Source organism: Symphalangus syndactylus, chromosome 9, assembly GCF_028878055.3.
Source record: "Symphalangus syndactylus isolate Jambi chromosome 9, NHGRI_mSymSyn1-v2.1_pri, whole genome shotgun sequence".
NCBI classification, from domain to species: Eukaryota; Metazoa; Chordata; class Mammalia; order Primates; family Hylobatidae; genus Symphalangus; species Symphalangus syndactylus.
The window spans coordinates 57731479-57749011 of record NC_072431.2 but is presented as its reverse complement, the minus strand read 5'-3'; the positions used below and the strand labels follow the sequence as shown (position 1 = coordinate 57749011).

At 42.3% G+C, this 17533-nt stretch overlaps 1 protein-coding gene across 3 annotated transcripts in view; it reads right to left on the bottom strand.

Annotated features, from left to right (window-relative positions):
* The window catches only part of ARPC1A (actin related protein 2/3 complex subunit 1A), a 41548-nt gene that overhangs the window by 21470 nt on the left and 2545 nt on the right, over nucleotides 1-17533 (bottom strand). For all 3 annotated transcript variants that reach the window (XR_010122516.1, XM_055292523.2, XM_063646184.1), the window contains exons 2-4: nucleotides 12418-12510; nucleotides 6958-7062; nucleotides 707-929 (exon numbers count right to left, since the gene is read on the bottom strand). Coding sequence is in view for 2 of the 3 variants with exons in the window: in XM_055292523.2 (XP_055148498.2) it covers nucleotides 707-929; nucleotides 6958-7062; nucleotides 12418-12510 (421 nt within the window). In the remaining variant the exon portion in view is untranslated. The remainder of the gene's footprint in view (nucleotides 1-706; nucleotides 930-6957; nucleotides 7063-12417; nucleotides 12511-17533) is intronic.

The following is a 17533-nucleotide window of genomic DNA, read 5'->3' as shown; positions in this document are numbered from 1 at the left end:
TGTGTTTTGACTGAGTCAGCAAGAAGTGATTTATTTAAAAAATGTGCAATAGCCTGATTAGACTTCTAAGATTCTAGTGAGTTTTGACTTCAACAGTTTAAACAAGTAAAATATTACACCAAGACACAGATTTGGTTGGCAAATAAGCTTTAAAGAAAGGAGAACATTGGCTAGACATGGTGGCTCACACCTGTAATCCAAGCACTTTGGGAGGCCAAGGTGGTGGATCACGAGGTCAGGAGTTCAAGACCAGCCTGGCCAAGATGGTGAAACCTCATCTCTACAAAAACTACAAAAATTAGCCAGGCGCGATGGCAGGTGACTGTAATCCCAGCTACTCAGGAGGCTGAGGCAGGAGAATTGCTTGAACCGGGGGGCGGAGGTTGCAGTGAGCCAAGATCGTGCCACTGCACTCCATCCAGCCTGGGCAACAGAGTGAGACTCTGTCTCAAAAAAAAAAAAAAAAAAAAAAAAAAAAAAACAAAAGGCGATCAGAACATGGACACAATAGCTCTATGTTAATATAAAAAACGTGCGATTTAACTTAACATGCACATGAGAAGGGAAAATGCTCAGACAGAATCGAGAATTTCAGAGAAAAAAACCACACAACTCCAGATGAGAAAAAACTGGAGTTATGAGAAAAAACAGCAGTGCAAATGTAAATTCTACAGAGAGGGATAGAAAAAGTTCAGATGTCACTCACCAGTCATTTTCAGACTCAAAGTAACAAACAGAAATGAGTCGTGCTCCACTTCCCACAGCAAATTTGTTCTCTAGGGGGGACCACTTCACAAAAGTAGCTGCGCGATTAATTCTCAGGATCACCAGGGTTGGCTTCCAGACACCATCCTTCTGACTCCAGACATAGGCATTGCGGTCTGCCCCACAAGTGACGATGCGGTCGCTCTTGGGAGCCCAGTCAATACCTGCAAGTGAGACATGGGTCATCTGCTTTGCCCAGTCAATGACAAACAACTGCGGCACAGGCAGGTGGGTGGCACTGGCATGCCAGGATGAGACGTGGTCTTGGGACCTTCCTCCCAGGCACGTCCTTCCCACTATCTATGTCCTGATCACCGCCTCAAGGAAAGGCACGGATGCTTCTCTGCAAAGCATCTGGGACTCAGGATTGTCTATAAGGCCGTGTAGAAGAGCTGTTTTATAATTACAGACTTTACAAAACTAAACGGGGGCATTCTTTCCACCCATTCACACATTTCTAAGACTTCTAAAGATCTGAAGATTCATTAGTTTTTTCTTTCCTTTTTATTAGACTTTTTTTTTGTGTGAAAATAACTGTATTCATTAACAGACCTCACTCTATGATATTAACCAACAGTCTGCTACATGGCATTCAACTAAAACAGCATACAGGGTAAATAAAAATAATCTTTAGTGTAAAGAGGGGAAATATATATTGTGATTCATCATATATTCTTCTGAAAGTCACTGTTAGTTGAACCATACTGAAAACCTTTTCTACATTACGCAGGTCCTGTGAAAGAATCCTTGTTTCTTTGCATCTAAACCAGGAAGATACCTAAATGTGTATCTGAATGTAAGGTTTATTTTTCTTATTTGATGAGACTTTACTTATCTGGTACCTCTGTGAAGAATCCCAAAGTCAAGGTCAGTTTCTCATATACCAAGAGTCAACGTCAGTTTCTTACATACCAAGAGCAAAATTTACCATGACTCATTTAACATTTATTGATGAGGTATTTTCTTTTCTTTTCTTTTCTTTTTTTTTTGAGATGGAGTTTTGCTCTCGTAGCCCAGGGTGGAGTACAATGGCACGATCTCAGCTCACTGCAACCTCTGCCTCCTGCGTTCAAGCGATTCTCCTGCCTCAGCCTCCCGAGTAGTTGGGATTACAGGCGGATGCCACCATGCCCGGCTAACTTTTGTATTTTTAGTAGAGACGGGGTTTCACCATGTTGACCAGGCTGGTCTTGAACTCCTGACTTCAGGCAATCTGCCTGCCTCGGCCTCCCAAAGTGTTGGGATTACAGGCATGAGCCATAGCACCCAGCCTTGATGAAGTATTTTCTATAAATATAATTTCACATTAAAAAGTACAGAAATATTACTAATAAATATTTATTACAGATCTCTCTCTAAAAATTAATAATTAGCATTCTTGACATTTATATGGAAAAAAGACAAATATAAATCCAAGCCTCAATTACCCATAAGTCATAGTGACTTCAGTAGTATGAAGAGTTAGGCCGGGCGTGGTGGCTCACACCTGTAATCCCAGCACTTTGGGAGGCCGAGGCAGGCAGATCACGAGGTCAGGAGATAGAGACCATCCTGGCTAACATGGTGAAACGTTGTCTCTACTAAAAATACGAAAAATTAGCTGGGCGTGCTGGCAGGCGCGTGTAGTCCCAACTACTCAGGAGACTGAGGCAGGAGAATGGCGTGAACCCGGGAGAGGGAGCTTGCAGTGAGCCAAGATCGCACCACTGCACTCCAGCCTGGGCGACAGTGCGAGACTCTGTCTCAAAAAAAAGTAGTATGAAGAGTTTAGTTTATTCATTCATTTACCTGCATGAAATGTCAGCTCAATTTTTTGTACCACTGAAGGGAAGAAAATATGAGACTGTATTCTAAGTGATGTGTATTTTATTTATTCATTACAAGATAATTTTGCTTGCAGTCCTCTTTATTAGATTTTAGATTTTTTTTCTTTTTTGAGACAGGGTCTCACTTTATCACCCAGACTGGAGTGCAGTGGTATGATCATAGCTCACTGCAGCCTCAACCTCCCAGGCTCATGAAATCCTTCTACCTCAGCCTCCTGAGTAGCTGGGACTACAGGTGCAAGCCACCATGCGTGGCTAATTTTTTGTAGAGACGGGGTTTCACCATGTTGCCCAGGCTGGTCTTGAACTCCTGGGCTCAAGTGATCTGCCTGCCTCAGCCTCCCAAAGCACTGGGATTACAGGTGTAAGCCCAATCAATATTTATTATTATTAAAAAGAAAAATCATTATCTTTTAGAGATGCAAACTGAAATATGAAACAATATAATGTCTGGGATGTGCTTCAAATTAGTACAGGAAAGGAGGAAGTGAATTGAGAAGAACAAGATTGGCTGTTACTTGATAATTGTGGAATCTAGGTGCTGGGTATAAAAGGCTCATTATACTATTCCACTTTTTTTTAAATCTGTTTAAAATTTTCCATGGTAACAAAACATGTTTCTTAAAAAGGGGAACAATCAAATATTTAACACAAAAGAATAAAACCTCAGAACTCTGATATCCCTGATGTTTGCCACACTTCTTTTCTTTGTAGTATGGACGATTTTTTTCTTCTAGAATGCTTTAGAAAATATTTTTCCCCCTAAAATTACTATCTTTCTGAGAAAATATGTCTGATCCTTGATCTCCTGCCCCAGAGTTATATTTAGATTTTTCCAACAAGTTTTTTCAGATCTAAAAAATGCCATGTGAGCAGCTAGACAGAAAACAGGCCCAAGTTGAAAGGACCCCAGAAGAGAAGTAGAGGAAAAAAACACACACTAAATACTTCACATTTTTGGCGATTTCTTTGGTCTTTCATCTTTGCCTTTTCTCATTTAAAAGTATTTCCGTTTAAATCCTAAAATTCCAATTAATTTTTTTTTTTTTTTTTGAGACTAAGTTTTGCTCTTATTGCCCAGGCTGGTGTGCAATGGCACAATCTCAGCTCACTGCAACCTCCGCCTCCCGGGTTCAAGCAGTTCTCCTGCTTCAGCCTCCTGAGTAGCTGGGATTACAGGTGTGTGCCACCATGCCTGGCTAATTTTGTGTATTTTTAGTAGAGATGGGGTTTCTCCATGTTGGTCAGGCTGGTCTTGAACTCCTGACCTCAGGTGATTGGCCCACCTCAGCCTCCCAAAGTGGTGGGATTACAGGCTTGAGCCACTGCACCCGGCTCAAAAAATTTTTCATTTTTTTGGAGACAGAGTCTTGCTCTATCCCCCAGGCTGGAGTGCAGTGGCGCCATCTCGGCTCACCGCAACCTGTGCCTCCCAGGTTCAAGCGATTCTCATGTCTCAGCCTCCCGAGTAGCTGGGATTACAGGTGCTCACCACCACGCCTGGCTAATTTTTGTATTTTTAATAGAGACAGGGTTTCACCATGTTGGCCAGGTTGGTCTCAAACTCCTGACTTCAGGTGATCCACCCGCCTCAGCCTCCTAAAGTTGTGGGATTACAAGTGTGAGCCACTGTGCCTGGCCTAAAACTCCAATTTAAAATATGAGTATTCTTATTCTTAGGCTATGAGGCCACTGGCAAAGGAACTTAAGAAAACAGGCCAAACCCAATAGAAATAAGGTTGTGGGAAAGGAACAGCAACAAAAATAGAAACGCTGTCTGTGGTGCTGCTTTGGAAATATCAGCTCCTGGTGCTCAAGAGCATTATTTACAAATCACTAGTCAAAGCAAGGGTGGTCATGAGTTATTGCTGAAGAATGCAGGACAACTTCTGTAAAGGATGTAGAATAGCAAAACATGCTAAGTTCTCTTATTTGGGTAAGGATATCTCTAAGCTCATCAGTATTTTAGGTGATTAGAGGTAAAATTGCAGAGTCCAACTAAAAGAATAAAAAATCATCCTGGGCAACATGGTGAAACCTATCTTCACAAAAAAATTAGCCGGGTGTGGTGGTGCACACCTTTAGTACCAGCTCCTGGGGAGGCTGAGATGGGAGGATCACTTGAGCCCAGGAGGTTGAGGCTGTAGTGAGCCATGATCATTCTAGCCTGGGTGACTGGGCAACAGAGCAAGACCCTGTCTAAATGAAAAAAAAAAGGTTCACACCTGTAATCCCAACACTTTGGGAGGCCAAGGCGGGCAGATCACTTGATGTCAGGAGTTCGAGACCAGCCTGGCCAATGTAGTGAAATCCCAACTCTACTAAAAATACAAAAATTAGCCGGGCATTGTGGCAGGCGCCTGTAATCCCAGCAACTTGGGAGGCTGAGGCAGGAGAATTGCTTGACTTTGGAAGGCAGAGGCTGCAGTGAGCCAAGACGACAGATTCCAGCCTGGACGACAGAATGAGATTCATCTCAAAACAAACAAACAAACAAACAAAAACAGAAAAAAGACAAAAACTCAATGAAAAAATGATCACGATTTATGAACAGGACAGTCACAAGGAAGAAAAACTCTCATGGCTAATACACGTCTGAAAGTATGCTCAACTTTTCCATTAATCAGGAAAATACGACTTACAGAAGCAATGGATGAACCTTTCATGCATTCATCGGTCTTACCATCTCAAGTATGTGGCAGGGTGTGGGAAAACAAGCACTCTCATACAGGACAGGTGGGAATGACAGCAATCTGATGAGGCCTGGCAACACTGCAGACATGCATACCCTGTGGTATTAACACATCTACCATCTACAAACATTCACACATACGTACAGAAATCAAGGGATGCCTATTCAGCACTTCTGTGTAATATGGAAAAATTGAAACAACCTAAATGTCCTTCAATGGAGGAAGGAGTAAATAAGTGAGATATAAAATGCTAAACAGTAGTTAAAAGGAATAAACTTGATCTAGACAGCAGCATAGATGGATCTCAGAAACAATCATGAATGCAAAAGCAGGCTGCCGGAGATGCATAATATCATGCCATTTATGTAGCTTCAAAAAACACTAGTCAGTAGTCCTAAAGATTGTTTTCTCTCTTTTCTTTTTTTTTGAGACGAGGGTCTTGCTCTGTCACGCAGGCTGGAGTGCAGTGGTGTGATCACAGCTCACTGCAGCCTTGCTCTTCTTATCTCAAGTGATCCTCCCACTTCAGCCTCACAAGTAGCTGGGACCACAGGTGCGTGCCACCACACCGTGCTAATGGGGGAGTCTCATGTTGCCCAGGCTAGTCTTGGATTTCTGGGTTCAAGCGATCCTCCCGCCTTGGCCTCCCAAAGTGCTGGGATTACAGGTGTAAGTCACTGTGCTTGGCCTAAGCTTGTTTATGAATATGCATATATGTAAATGTATTAAAAATGGACTGGAATGCTGTCATAGCAAATTATAGTCTGCCTTCCGGGGGAGAGGAATAGGACTGCTGGTGAGTGGTGACTTTACCATCATCAAGAATAATATTCCTTATTATTATATCCTTTTTCCTTGAGTTCCCTGATACAGGAAAAGAAATTACCTCCTAGCACAGGGAAAAAGTTGGTAATTCTGGTGGCGATTATCTGATATGGGTGTTTATTATATTACTTTGTTCTTTTCAATATTCTGGAAAGTCTTTCTTACCCTAAAAACACAAAGGAAACTTTCGGAAGACACTTGGAAATAGTTTGGTGCACGTTTTCGTGTTGTCTACATTTTCATGTTATCTAGCTTTCAATTTCATGTCTCATCTCCTAATTTGAGCTCTTTAGTCCTCAGGGTAGGTTCAGTGCTTTCCATAGCAACAGTAGAGTGCTGGGTACCAGTTGGGGCTACAAGAAGCACTTAACAACTGAGATCATTATAGTATTTTCTCTAAAATTTTAAGGAAATTCAGTAAGTGCTGTATGACTTTAAATATTATGGGCTAGGTGCGGTAGCTCACTCCTGTAATCCCAGCACGTTGGGAGGCCAAGGCAGGCAGATCATGAGGTCAGGGGTTTGAGACCAGCTTGACCAACATGGTGAAACCCGTCTCTACTAAAAATAAAAAAATTAGCCAGTCGTAGTGGCACGCACCTGTAGTCCCAGCTACTCAGGAAGCTGAGGCAGGAAAATTACTTGAACCTGGGAGGTGGAGGTTGCAGTGGGCCGAGATCACGCCATTGCACTCCAGCCTGGGCGACAGAGTGATACTCCGTCTCAAAAAAAAAAAAAAAAAAAAGAAAACAAAATTATGGTCAACTGGGTTTATTAGGCTCTTTATCTAAAAGGAAGAGTGCCTGATTTGGAAATATCACACTAAGCTCATGGCTATCTTCCTTTACCTGTGATGTGTCCATTGTGCTCCTTGAGTTCATGAGCTTTCACCCACTGGCTCCCATTCTTCTTATAGATGTGCACTTCGTGATTATTGGGACTGAGGGCAATCTCTGGAGACAGAAGTCAAACAACAGTTAACACCTGAACTTGAAATTGTCACCAAAAAGGGGACATGTCACAGTTGTTTTAAAAGCAGACTATAGTAAGGAAAAGAAAAACTTCCGAAGAAGTAGTTCTCAAATTCACCTCTGAATAATTCCTTTTTTTTTTTTTTTTTTACCTTTACTTGGACGCTGTATTTTATAATGCTTTACAGGAAAACTAAGATTAAAATTCATTTTCCCAGAGACATGTACAACTGTCAATTAATGATTCTAACCAGCGAAAAATAAACAATGTTACTATACCTAGCTAAAATAACTGTAGATCAGGGTAAAAATGTTTGACACTTTCATTCACCTGTGCAATATTACTAGAGCTAAATCTAAATTTCTGTTGGTCTTTTTGAAACACTGAAAATAGTTTATGGACTTCCATTACTGCTATCATGGACCCAGGCTGGAACCACTAGTTTATATAAAAAAAATTGATTCTGCTGATAAACTATACTGAACTTCTCCTTTACGATAAAGCCAATATAAATCGCAATACTTTGTTTTCAAGAGTAATTTCCTGAACTAATACAGAATATAATACACAAAATGGACTTTTTAAAAACTCATACAGGTTGAGCATCCCTAATCTGAAAAGCTGAAATCTGACATGCTCCCAAATTCAAAACTTTTTGAGTATCAACATGACACTCAAAAGGTCATGCTCAAACGTGATGCTCTCTGGAACATTTTGGACTTCAGATTTTCTTTTTTTTCTTTTTTGAGATGGAGTTTTGCTCTCATTGCCCAGGCTGGAGTGCAATGGCATGATCGTGGGTCACTGCAGCCTCCGCCTCCCAGGTTCAAGCGATTCTCCTGCCTTGGCCTCCGAAGTAGCTGGGATTACAGGCATGTGCCACCACGCCCAGCTAATTTTGTATTTTTAGTGCAGACAGGGTTTCTCCATGTTGGTCAGGCTGGTCTTGAACTCCCCACCTCAGGTAATCTGCCTGCTTTCGCCTCCCAAGGTGCTGGGATTACAGGCGTGAGCCACTGGGCTCGGCCGGATTTCAGATTTTCAGTGCTCAGATGGTATATATTATGTAAATATCCCCAAATCATAAGTCCAAAGCAATTCTGGTCCTAGGTAGTTCAGATAAGGGATACCAGACCTGTATTCATGTATCTTTTGTTACCCCATCTAGTTCATCTGTTTTTTTTTTTTAATTTAATTTAATTTTTATTTTTAGTAAAGACAGGATCTCACTATGTTGCCTAGGCTGGTCTTGAACTCCTGGCCTCAAGCAATTCTCCTGCCTTGGCCTCTCAAAGCACTAGGATTACATGCATGAGCAACGATGCCCAGCCCCTCTTTCTTTTTATTGGTTTCTTAAAATTAAAATTAGGATCTATGGGCCGGGCGCGGTGGCTCACACCTGTAATCCCAGCACTTTGGGAGGCAGGCAGATCACCTGTGATCAGGAGTTTGAGATCAGCCTGGCCAACATGGTGAAACCCCGTTTCTACTAAAAATACAAAAATTAGCCAGGCCTGGTGGCACACGCCTGTAGTCCCAGCTACTCGGGAGGCTGAGGCAGGAGAATTGCGTGATCCCAGGAGGCAGAGGCTGCAGTGGGCGGAGATTGCATCACTGCACTCCAGCCTGGGTGACAGAGTGAGAACCTGTCTCAAAAAAAACAAAAAAACAAAACAAACAAACAAACAAAAAAAATTAAGACCTATGATCCAAACTTTAGGCCAGTCATTAATAGTCCCCACCTACACTCACTTTCCTACCCTCCTTAGGAAAGCTACATCTATCTGCTATACAGATAAAACTGTGGAACTAGGTAAATATCTAGCTATAAAATCCTAAGGACTTAAGAGTGCTTTCTGGTAAATAGTTATGTATTTCTCTAACTTTCTCACATGTATATAGAGATTTCAAAAGCCAAGTCCAAATTTAAACCTGGAAAATGTTATAAATTTCAAATTACAATGTCACAAAAAATGTTGACTTAATATGCTGAATTTATCAAGTAGTTTAAATGAGGACAATGATAGCTTGCATCTGTATTAAAAATAATTGGAAATACTCCAAAAGCCTATTTTTAGATGGGAAAGTGGAAACAGAAGATATAGGAAAGTTGGCTACGAAGCTCTGTGAGATGATCACAAAACACATGCTCTAAATTCACTGTCCTACCAGGTTATATATTTTCAACTACCCAATACAGAGGCTCTTTAATTTTTGAGATTGAGTCTCACTCTGTTGCCCAGGCTGGAGTGCGGTGGCGCAATCTTGGCTCACTGCAAGCTCCGCCTCCCAGGTTCACGCCATTCTCCTGCCTCAGCCTCCCGAGTAACTGGGACTATAGGCGCCCGCCACCACACTCGGCTAATTTTTTGTATTTTTAGTAGAGATGGAGTTTCACTGTGTTAGCCTGACCTTGTGATCTGCCTGCCTTGACCTCCCAAAGTGCTGGGATTACAGGTATGAGCCACCACGCCCAGCCCTGAAATGCTTTAAAAAGATGGTGAATCTACAGATTCAAGGCAATCTCTGTCAAAATCTCAGCTGCCTTCTTAAAAGAAATTAACGAGCTGATCCTAAAATTCATATGGAAATGCAAGCGACATAATAAGCAAAATAATCTTGAAAAGAACAAAGTTGGAACTTATACTTCTTGATTTCAAAACTTATGACCAAGCTACAGTAATCAAGACAGTCTGGTCCTGAAATTAGGATAAACATAAAGAACAATGGAATAGAATTGAGAGTCCAGAAAGAAACTCTCATATTTACAGTCAGTTGATTTTCAAAAAGGGGGCCAAGGCAATAAAATGAGGATAGGATAGTTTTCAACAAAAGGTTCAGGAAAAACTTGATTATCTTGGCCGGCGTGGTGGCTCATGCCCACTAAGTATATCCCAGCACTTCAGGAGGCCAAGGAAGGTGGATTGCTGGAGGCCAGGAGTCCGAGGCCAGTCTGGCTGACATAGCAAAACCCTGTCTCTACTGAAAATACAAAAATTAGCCAGGTGTGGACCAGGCACGGTGGCTCACACCTGTAATCCCAGCACTTTGGGAGGCTGAGGCAGGCGGATCACGAGGTCAGGAGATTGAGACCATCCTGGCTAACACAGTGAAACCCTATCTCTACTAAAAACACAAAAAAAATTAGCCGAGCATGGTGGCAGGCACCTGTAGTCCCAGCTACTCGGGAGGCTGAGGCAGGAGAATGGCGTGAACCCTGGAGGGGGAGCTTGCAGTGAGCCAAGATTGCATCACTGCACTCTAGCCTGGGCGACAGAGCGAGACTGCGTCTCAAAAAAAAAAAAAATTAGCCAGGTGTGGTGGCACACGCATGTAATCACAGCTTCTTGGGAGGCTCAGAGACGATAATCACTTGAACCTAGGATGCAGAGGTTGCAGTAAGCTGAGATTGCACCACTGCACTCCAGCCTGGATGACAGAGCAAGACTCTGTCTCAATAAATAAATAAATAAACACAGAAAAAAAGAAGAAGAAAAAAAACGAAAACTGGATATCTACATACAAAAGGAACCCTATCTCACAGGATACACAAAAATTAACTCAAAATGGACCAAAGTCCTACATAAAAGGACTACAGCTTTAAGACTCTTAGAAGGAAACACAGGTATAGGCACACATTGATGTGATCCTGGATTATGCAGTGGTTTCTTTGATACAACAGCAGAAGTACAAGCAACAAAAGAAAAATAAGCGAAATTGGACTTTTTCTCCCCAATCCTGCTCTTTCTGTATTTTTATTATTTAATTATTATTATTATTATTATTTTTTTGAGAAAGAGAGTCTTGCCCTGTCACCTAGGCTGGAGTGCAGTGGCGCGAACATGGCTCACTGCAGCCACGGACTTCTGGACTCAAGTGATCCTCCCATCTTCACCTCCCATGTAGCTGGGACCACAGGCATGTGCTACCACACCCAGCTAATTTTTATTTTTGTAGAGACGAGGTTTCACTATCTCTCCCAGGCTGATCTCAAACTCTTAGACCCAAGCGATCCTCTCGCCTTGGCCTGCCAAAGTGCTGGAATTACAGCACCGTGCCTGGCAACTTGTTCAAAATTAAAAACTTGTGTGTGTCATAGAATACCTTTGAAAAAGTGAAAGGACAACCCACAGAGTGGGAGAAAATATTTGATAAGAGACTTGCAGCCAGAATATATAAAGAACTCTTATGACTCAACAATAAAAAGATAACCCTACTTAAAAATGGGCAAACAGACATGTCTGAATAGACATTTCTCTAGAGACATACAAACAGCCAATAGGCATGTCAAACAATGTTCAACATCATTACTCATGGGGGAAATGCAAATCAAAACCACAATGAGATACTACTTTATACCCATTATGATGTCTGTAATAAAGATAGACAAGGCTGAGCACGGAGGCTCGTGCTTATAATCCCAGCACTTTGGGAGGCCGAGGTGGGCAGGCAGATCATTTAAGGTCAGGAGTTCGAGATCAGCCTGGCCAACATGGTGAAACCCCATCTCTACTAAAAATAAAAAAATTAACCAGGCGTGGTGGCACCTGCCTGTAATCCCAGCTACTCAGGAGGCTGTGGCAGGAAAATCGCCTGAACCCAGGAGGCAGAGGTTGCAGTGATCTGAGATTGTGCCACTGTACTCCAGCCTGGGTGACAAAACGAGACTCTGTCTCAAAAAAAAAATATATATATATATATGTGTGTGTGTGTGTTTGTGTGTGTGTCTGTGTGTGTACACACACACACAGACACACACAGTTTTTGTATTTTTTTTTTTGTAGAGACAGGGTTTCCCCATGTTGCTCAGGCTAGTCTTGAACTCTTGAGCTCAAGATATTTGCCTGCCTTGGCCTCCCAAAGTGCTGGGATTACAGGCATGAGCCACTGCACCCAGCCTCATCTTGTTACATTATCTGTCACTTTGCTTGCTGAGCTGTGCTTTCTTCTAAGAGCATTCTCCATCCCTTTCTAGTTTGCTGGAGCTAGAAAACTAGAAACTCAAGCTGATTATGAATAACATAGTAAATACTAGTTAATAATGCTCTGAGTAGCTCAGGAGCAAACCACTTGTCTCTGAAACAGCTTATTCTAGGTCCTAGTGCTCTGACTAAATGTGAACTTGGTATGTAACCTCTGCAAAGCCCTTCCTTCACTCTGGGCCTCAGTTTATCTATCTGTAAACCAAAGGACTGACTTAGTTCCATTCTGATTGTATATAATAGATGTATGTTCTTTGCACATGTGATACTGAGATATGTGAGCCCTAAATGTGTCTAAAGATGAAATGTACCAAAGGTACCAAAATACAAAAGCAAAGTTAATAAAATACTTACGAGTACGATCCCTGTTCCAGGCATGACAGGTGATTGGCTCTAGTAAAAACTGATGCAGTGACATTATTCTTAGTGTTTTCAGAGGAGAGAGAGCTGCAATGAACAACAACAAAAAGCATTTTGTACAACAGGGAAAAGGCAAGTAACCAATGTTTAAGTTGCCTGAGGATCTTAAGATGTTCAGAAATAAATAAAACATTTTCCTCCCATTAAAAAATAATCTGGCCAGGCACGGTGGCTCACGCTTGTAATCCTAGCACTTTGGGAGGTGGATCACGAGGTCAGGAGTTCAAGACCAGCCTGGCCAACCTGGTGAAACCCAGTCTCTACTAAAAATACAAAAATTAGCTGAGCGTGGTGGCACACGCCTCTAGTTCCAGCTACTCGGGAGGCTGAGGCAGGAGAATTGCTTGCACCCAGGAGGCAGAGGTTGTAGTGAGCCGAAATCATGCCACTGCACTCCAGCCTGGGTGACAGAGCGAGACTCGGTTTGGAAAAAAAAAAAAAAAGAAAAAAGGCCGGGCATGATGGTCACACCTGTAATCCCAGCACTTTGGGAGGGCAAGGCAGGCGGGTCACGAGGTCAGGAGATCGAGACCATCCTGGCTAACACGGTGAAACCCTGTCTCTACTAAAAATACAAAAAATTAGCTGGGTGTGGGGCGGGCGCCTGTAGTCCCAGCTACTTGGGAGGCCGAGGCAGGAGAATGGCGAACCTGGGAGATGGAGCTTGCAGTGAGCTGAGATCATGCCACTGCACTCCAACCTGGGCGACAGAGAGAGACTCTATCTCAAAAAAAAAAAAAAAAAAAAAATCTATCTCACTGTCGAAACTTAACCATCTGAACAAATCTAGCATTGTAACAACTAATGTGGAATTTATTCTGTTCAGGGTCATCAATGGACTCTTAAACCATGGGTACAGGATATTCCTAGTCTCAAATTATCATCCCACAGATTGCTTACTAACTACAAAGAGAAAAAGATGCCTTTATATTGAAGAAATCTGGCAATCACCATGTAATCAAACTCAGTATTATAAATAGTGGATCAATCTAACTGGATGGGCCTCCTGATGGCAGTCCACATGAAGTACACATCATCACTTATAAATAGTGGCTTAACTTACCATCCAAACCAGAACACTTCTGAGAGCAAAAATAAATAATAATTACGCCGACACAACAGGTCACAGGGCTATCCTGGAGAAACCTGGGAATATGGTCAACCTACCAATGAAGTCTTTATGCTAAACATATTTATTCTAAATCCAATCAAGATTCAGATCTAATTTTCAGTTTAAAAGAAATAAAGGGTAAAGGAACTAGTCAAGCAACTCAAGGAGGAAATAACAGTTAAAGCCAGGGTGTGTGCCATTCTATAGAACTGGCCTGGACTATTCCAAAAAGGCAAAAAGGAGGCAGGATGAGAACTGTTCTAGAGAGCTGTGAAAACCAAATTTGATAAGTGAAAGTTGATTATAATTTTTTTTTTTGAGATAGAGTCTCTGTTGCCCAGACTGGAGTACAGTGGCACCATCTCAGCTCACTGCAAACTCCACTTCCTGGGCTCAGGTGATCCTCCTGCCTCAGCCTCCTGAGTAGCTGGGATTACAAGTGTGCACCACCAGGCCCAGCTAATTTTTGTATTTTTAGTAGAGATGGACTTTCACCATGTTGGCCAGGCTGGTCTTGAACTTCTGGCCTCAAGTGATCCGCCCTCCTCAGCCTCCCAAAGTGCTGAGATTACAGGTGTGAGCCACCGTGCCTGGCCCATAATCCACATTTTAAAAAATGGGCAGAAAAGATGTATTTTGTATAACAGGGAAAATTATAATTTAAACTAGATATTACATATGGAATTATTTTCATTTTCTTAGGTGTGATAACGGTATTGCCATTAGATAGGAGAATGTCCTAGCTCTTAGGAGACAAAGATAATGATGAAGTGTTCAGGGATGAAGTATCACGATGTCTTCTGTAACTTCTTTTCTTTTTTTGGGTGACGGGCAGGGGAGATAGGGTCTTGCTCTTTCACCCAGGTTTGGAGGGCCGTGGTGCAATCTATGCTCACTGCAGCCTCTGTCTTCTGGCCTCAAGTGATCCTCCCACCTCAGCCTCCTGAGTAGCTGTGGCTACAAGCATGCACCACCAAGCCCAGGTAATTTTTGTAGAGATGGGGTTTCACCATGTTGCCCAGGCTGCTCTGCCTGGGCTCAAGTGATCCGCCCTCCTCAGCCTCCCAAAGTGCTGGGGTTACAGGCATGAGCCACCGCGCCCAGCCGCTGTAACTTATTTTCAATAGTTCAGGACAGAAAATATATACAATGTGAATGTGGCAAAATGCTAACTGGTGAATCTAGGCGAAGAGTATGTAGGCATTTGTGATAATACTTTTTAAACTTTTAATTGTAACTAAATGAAAAGCAGGAATCTGCAAAACATTAAATTAAAAATTCTCTATTTTATAGGTACCCAAATCTAGATACACTTGAGGAAGCAACCATTACCTGAAATGGGAACATTTTTCAAAAAGCAGCCAGCCTTCCTCTACCCCCAACATTATCATTTCCAGGAGGCACCCTCACTATAAACTCAAGTTTCAACACACGTAAGTATGTGTCATGCTAACCTTGGGTGGAGGTTGAAATGTGAGATATGAATTCTGATGCAAGCAGGAAATGAATGGAAGGGCCACTAGAAGGTTGTAAAGTGAACAATGAAAGTTCAGCTGACAAAGCAGAAATCAGTCTCAGAAAGCAGAAGCAGCACCTCTGCTAATTGTAAAGGAACCCAGGCCAGGCTCACGCTTGTAATCCCAGCACTTTAGGAGGCCGAAGTGGGCAGATCACCTGAGGTCAGGAGTTCGAGACCAGCCTGGCCAACATGGCGAAACCCTGTCTCTACTAAAAATACAAAAATCAGCCGAGCATGATGGCAGGCACCTGTAATTCCAGCTACTCAGGAGGCTGAGGCATGAGAATCTCTTGAAATGGGAGGTGGAGGTTGCAGTGAGCCAAGACAGTGCCACTGCACTGCAGCCTAGGTGACAGAGTGAGACTCTGTATCAAAACGAAACAAACAAAAACGGGGGGGAACCCAAAGGTAAGTGCAACTTTAAATAAAAAACATCTGATACCTTGAACTGGCAGAGAAATGCTAGTATTTCATATTCTATTCTAAGAGTGAAGATAGTTAAGTCATTACTTTTTTCTCTTATACAGTCTAGAAAGCAAACTACAACTCACAAAGAAAAAGCTTAGGAATTGGCAATTTAAAAAAGTTTTAAATGAATTCACATGAGAATGTTTAATTTTTTTTTAAAAGAACTTCCAGACGCTCACTGCATGCTTCTCTCTTTATCTCTGATATCAGATGCTCACTCCAAATTGTTCCATCACAACAGATTTTAGTTACAGCTACTCAAAATAACATGCTGTCATAAAATAACTCCTTAATTAAAAGCGCTTTAGTTCAAAAGCCACATTTGATAAGCTTATTTGTTAACTAAAAATAAAATTGGTCTGCAAATCAGAAATTTGATGTGAATATCTACGTGCCATAAAAGTACATGTTTCATGTCCAGTTGAAAAGTACAGCTGCAGACAAAAGGCTTTCTCATGTTCAACTCAGTGTTTTATAAGCAATGTAGCAAAGGCTTCAAAAGAGGTGGCCATTTACACAACAGTGTAATTACTTCTAAAATTGCATTTCTAATTTTGCCATATCATTCAAGTTCCATATTTGGACATACATTCAAGACCTGTACTTCTTTTATAATCAGGTGGCTATTTTAAATCTGCAGGCCAAGACAACACTCATGTTTGTCAAATTTAGAATGCACCTAGCAAACACAGCTTGCATTCATGAAACGCAGTGAATGCAGAAAAAATTCCTAATAGCCTGAATTATGTACCAAGAAAGGGTACCTTCTGTCCTAGGGTGATAATTATAATTTCTAAACTATGGTTAATGTTTAAGTGAAATCTGAAAAGCTTTGTCTTAATAGAGCTAGAGAAGGAGAAAAGGGGACAAATAAAAATGCCAGGAACTCCTCATCCCTTTTCTTTCTTTTCTTTTCTTTTTTTTTTTTTTGAGACGGAATCTTGCTGTGTCGCCCAGGCTGGAGTACAGTGGCATGATCTCGGCTCACTGCAAACTCTGCCTCCTGGGTTCACACCATTCTCCTGCCTCAGCCTCCCGAGTAGCTGGGACTACAGGTGCCCACCACCATGCCTGGCTAATTTTTTTGTGTTTTTAGTAGAGATGGGGTTTCACCGTGTTAGCCAGGATGGTCTCAATATCCTGACCTCGTGATCCGCCTGCCTCGGCCTCCCAAAGATTACAGGCGTGAGCCACCTTGCCCTGCCCCTCATCCCTTTTCTTTTCCTCCCACCCTCCCCCCTCATCTTTTTTCTCTCTCAGAGTTTTTTTCTGAGACAAGGTCTTGCTCTGCCGCCCAGGCTGGACTGCAGTGGTGTGATCTCAGTTCACTGCAACCTCAGCTTCCCAGGGTCAAGCCATCCTTCCACTTTAGCCTCCTGAGTAGCTGGGACCACAGGCATGCATCACTAATGCCCTGCTAATTTTTTAATTTTTTGTAAAGACAGGGGTCTCCCTATGTTGCCCAGGCTGCTCTCAAACTGCTGGGCTCAAGTGATCTGCCCACTTCAGCCTCCCAAAGTGTTAAGATTACAAGCATGAGCCACCATGCCCGGCCCCCACCCCTTTTCTTTATCTATCACTGAGTACAGATCATTCTGATGTATGGCTAGCCATGGGCTCTGAAGCCGAGGCTGGGTTTGAAGCCTGGCTTTTGACACACACTAGCTATGAAACCCTGGGCAAGTCACTTGATATCTCTAAATTTCATTTTTTTTCTTCCGAAAGTGGATATACCACTGACATCACAAGGAGAATTAAATGAGACATGTGAAAGCAAGTAGTACAGAGCCTAGCCTGAAATACATGCCAGTAGTTTCCCTTTTTTCCTTTGACCCAAAGCTTTTTTTTTTTTTTTAAGATGGAGTTTTGCTCTTGTTGCCTAGGCTGGAGTGAAATGGTGTGATCTCAGCTCACCGCAACCTCTGTCTCCCGGGTTCAAGCGATTCTCCAGC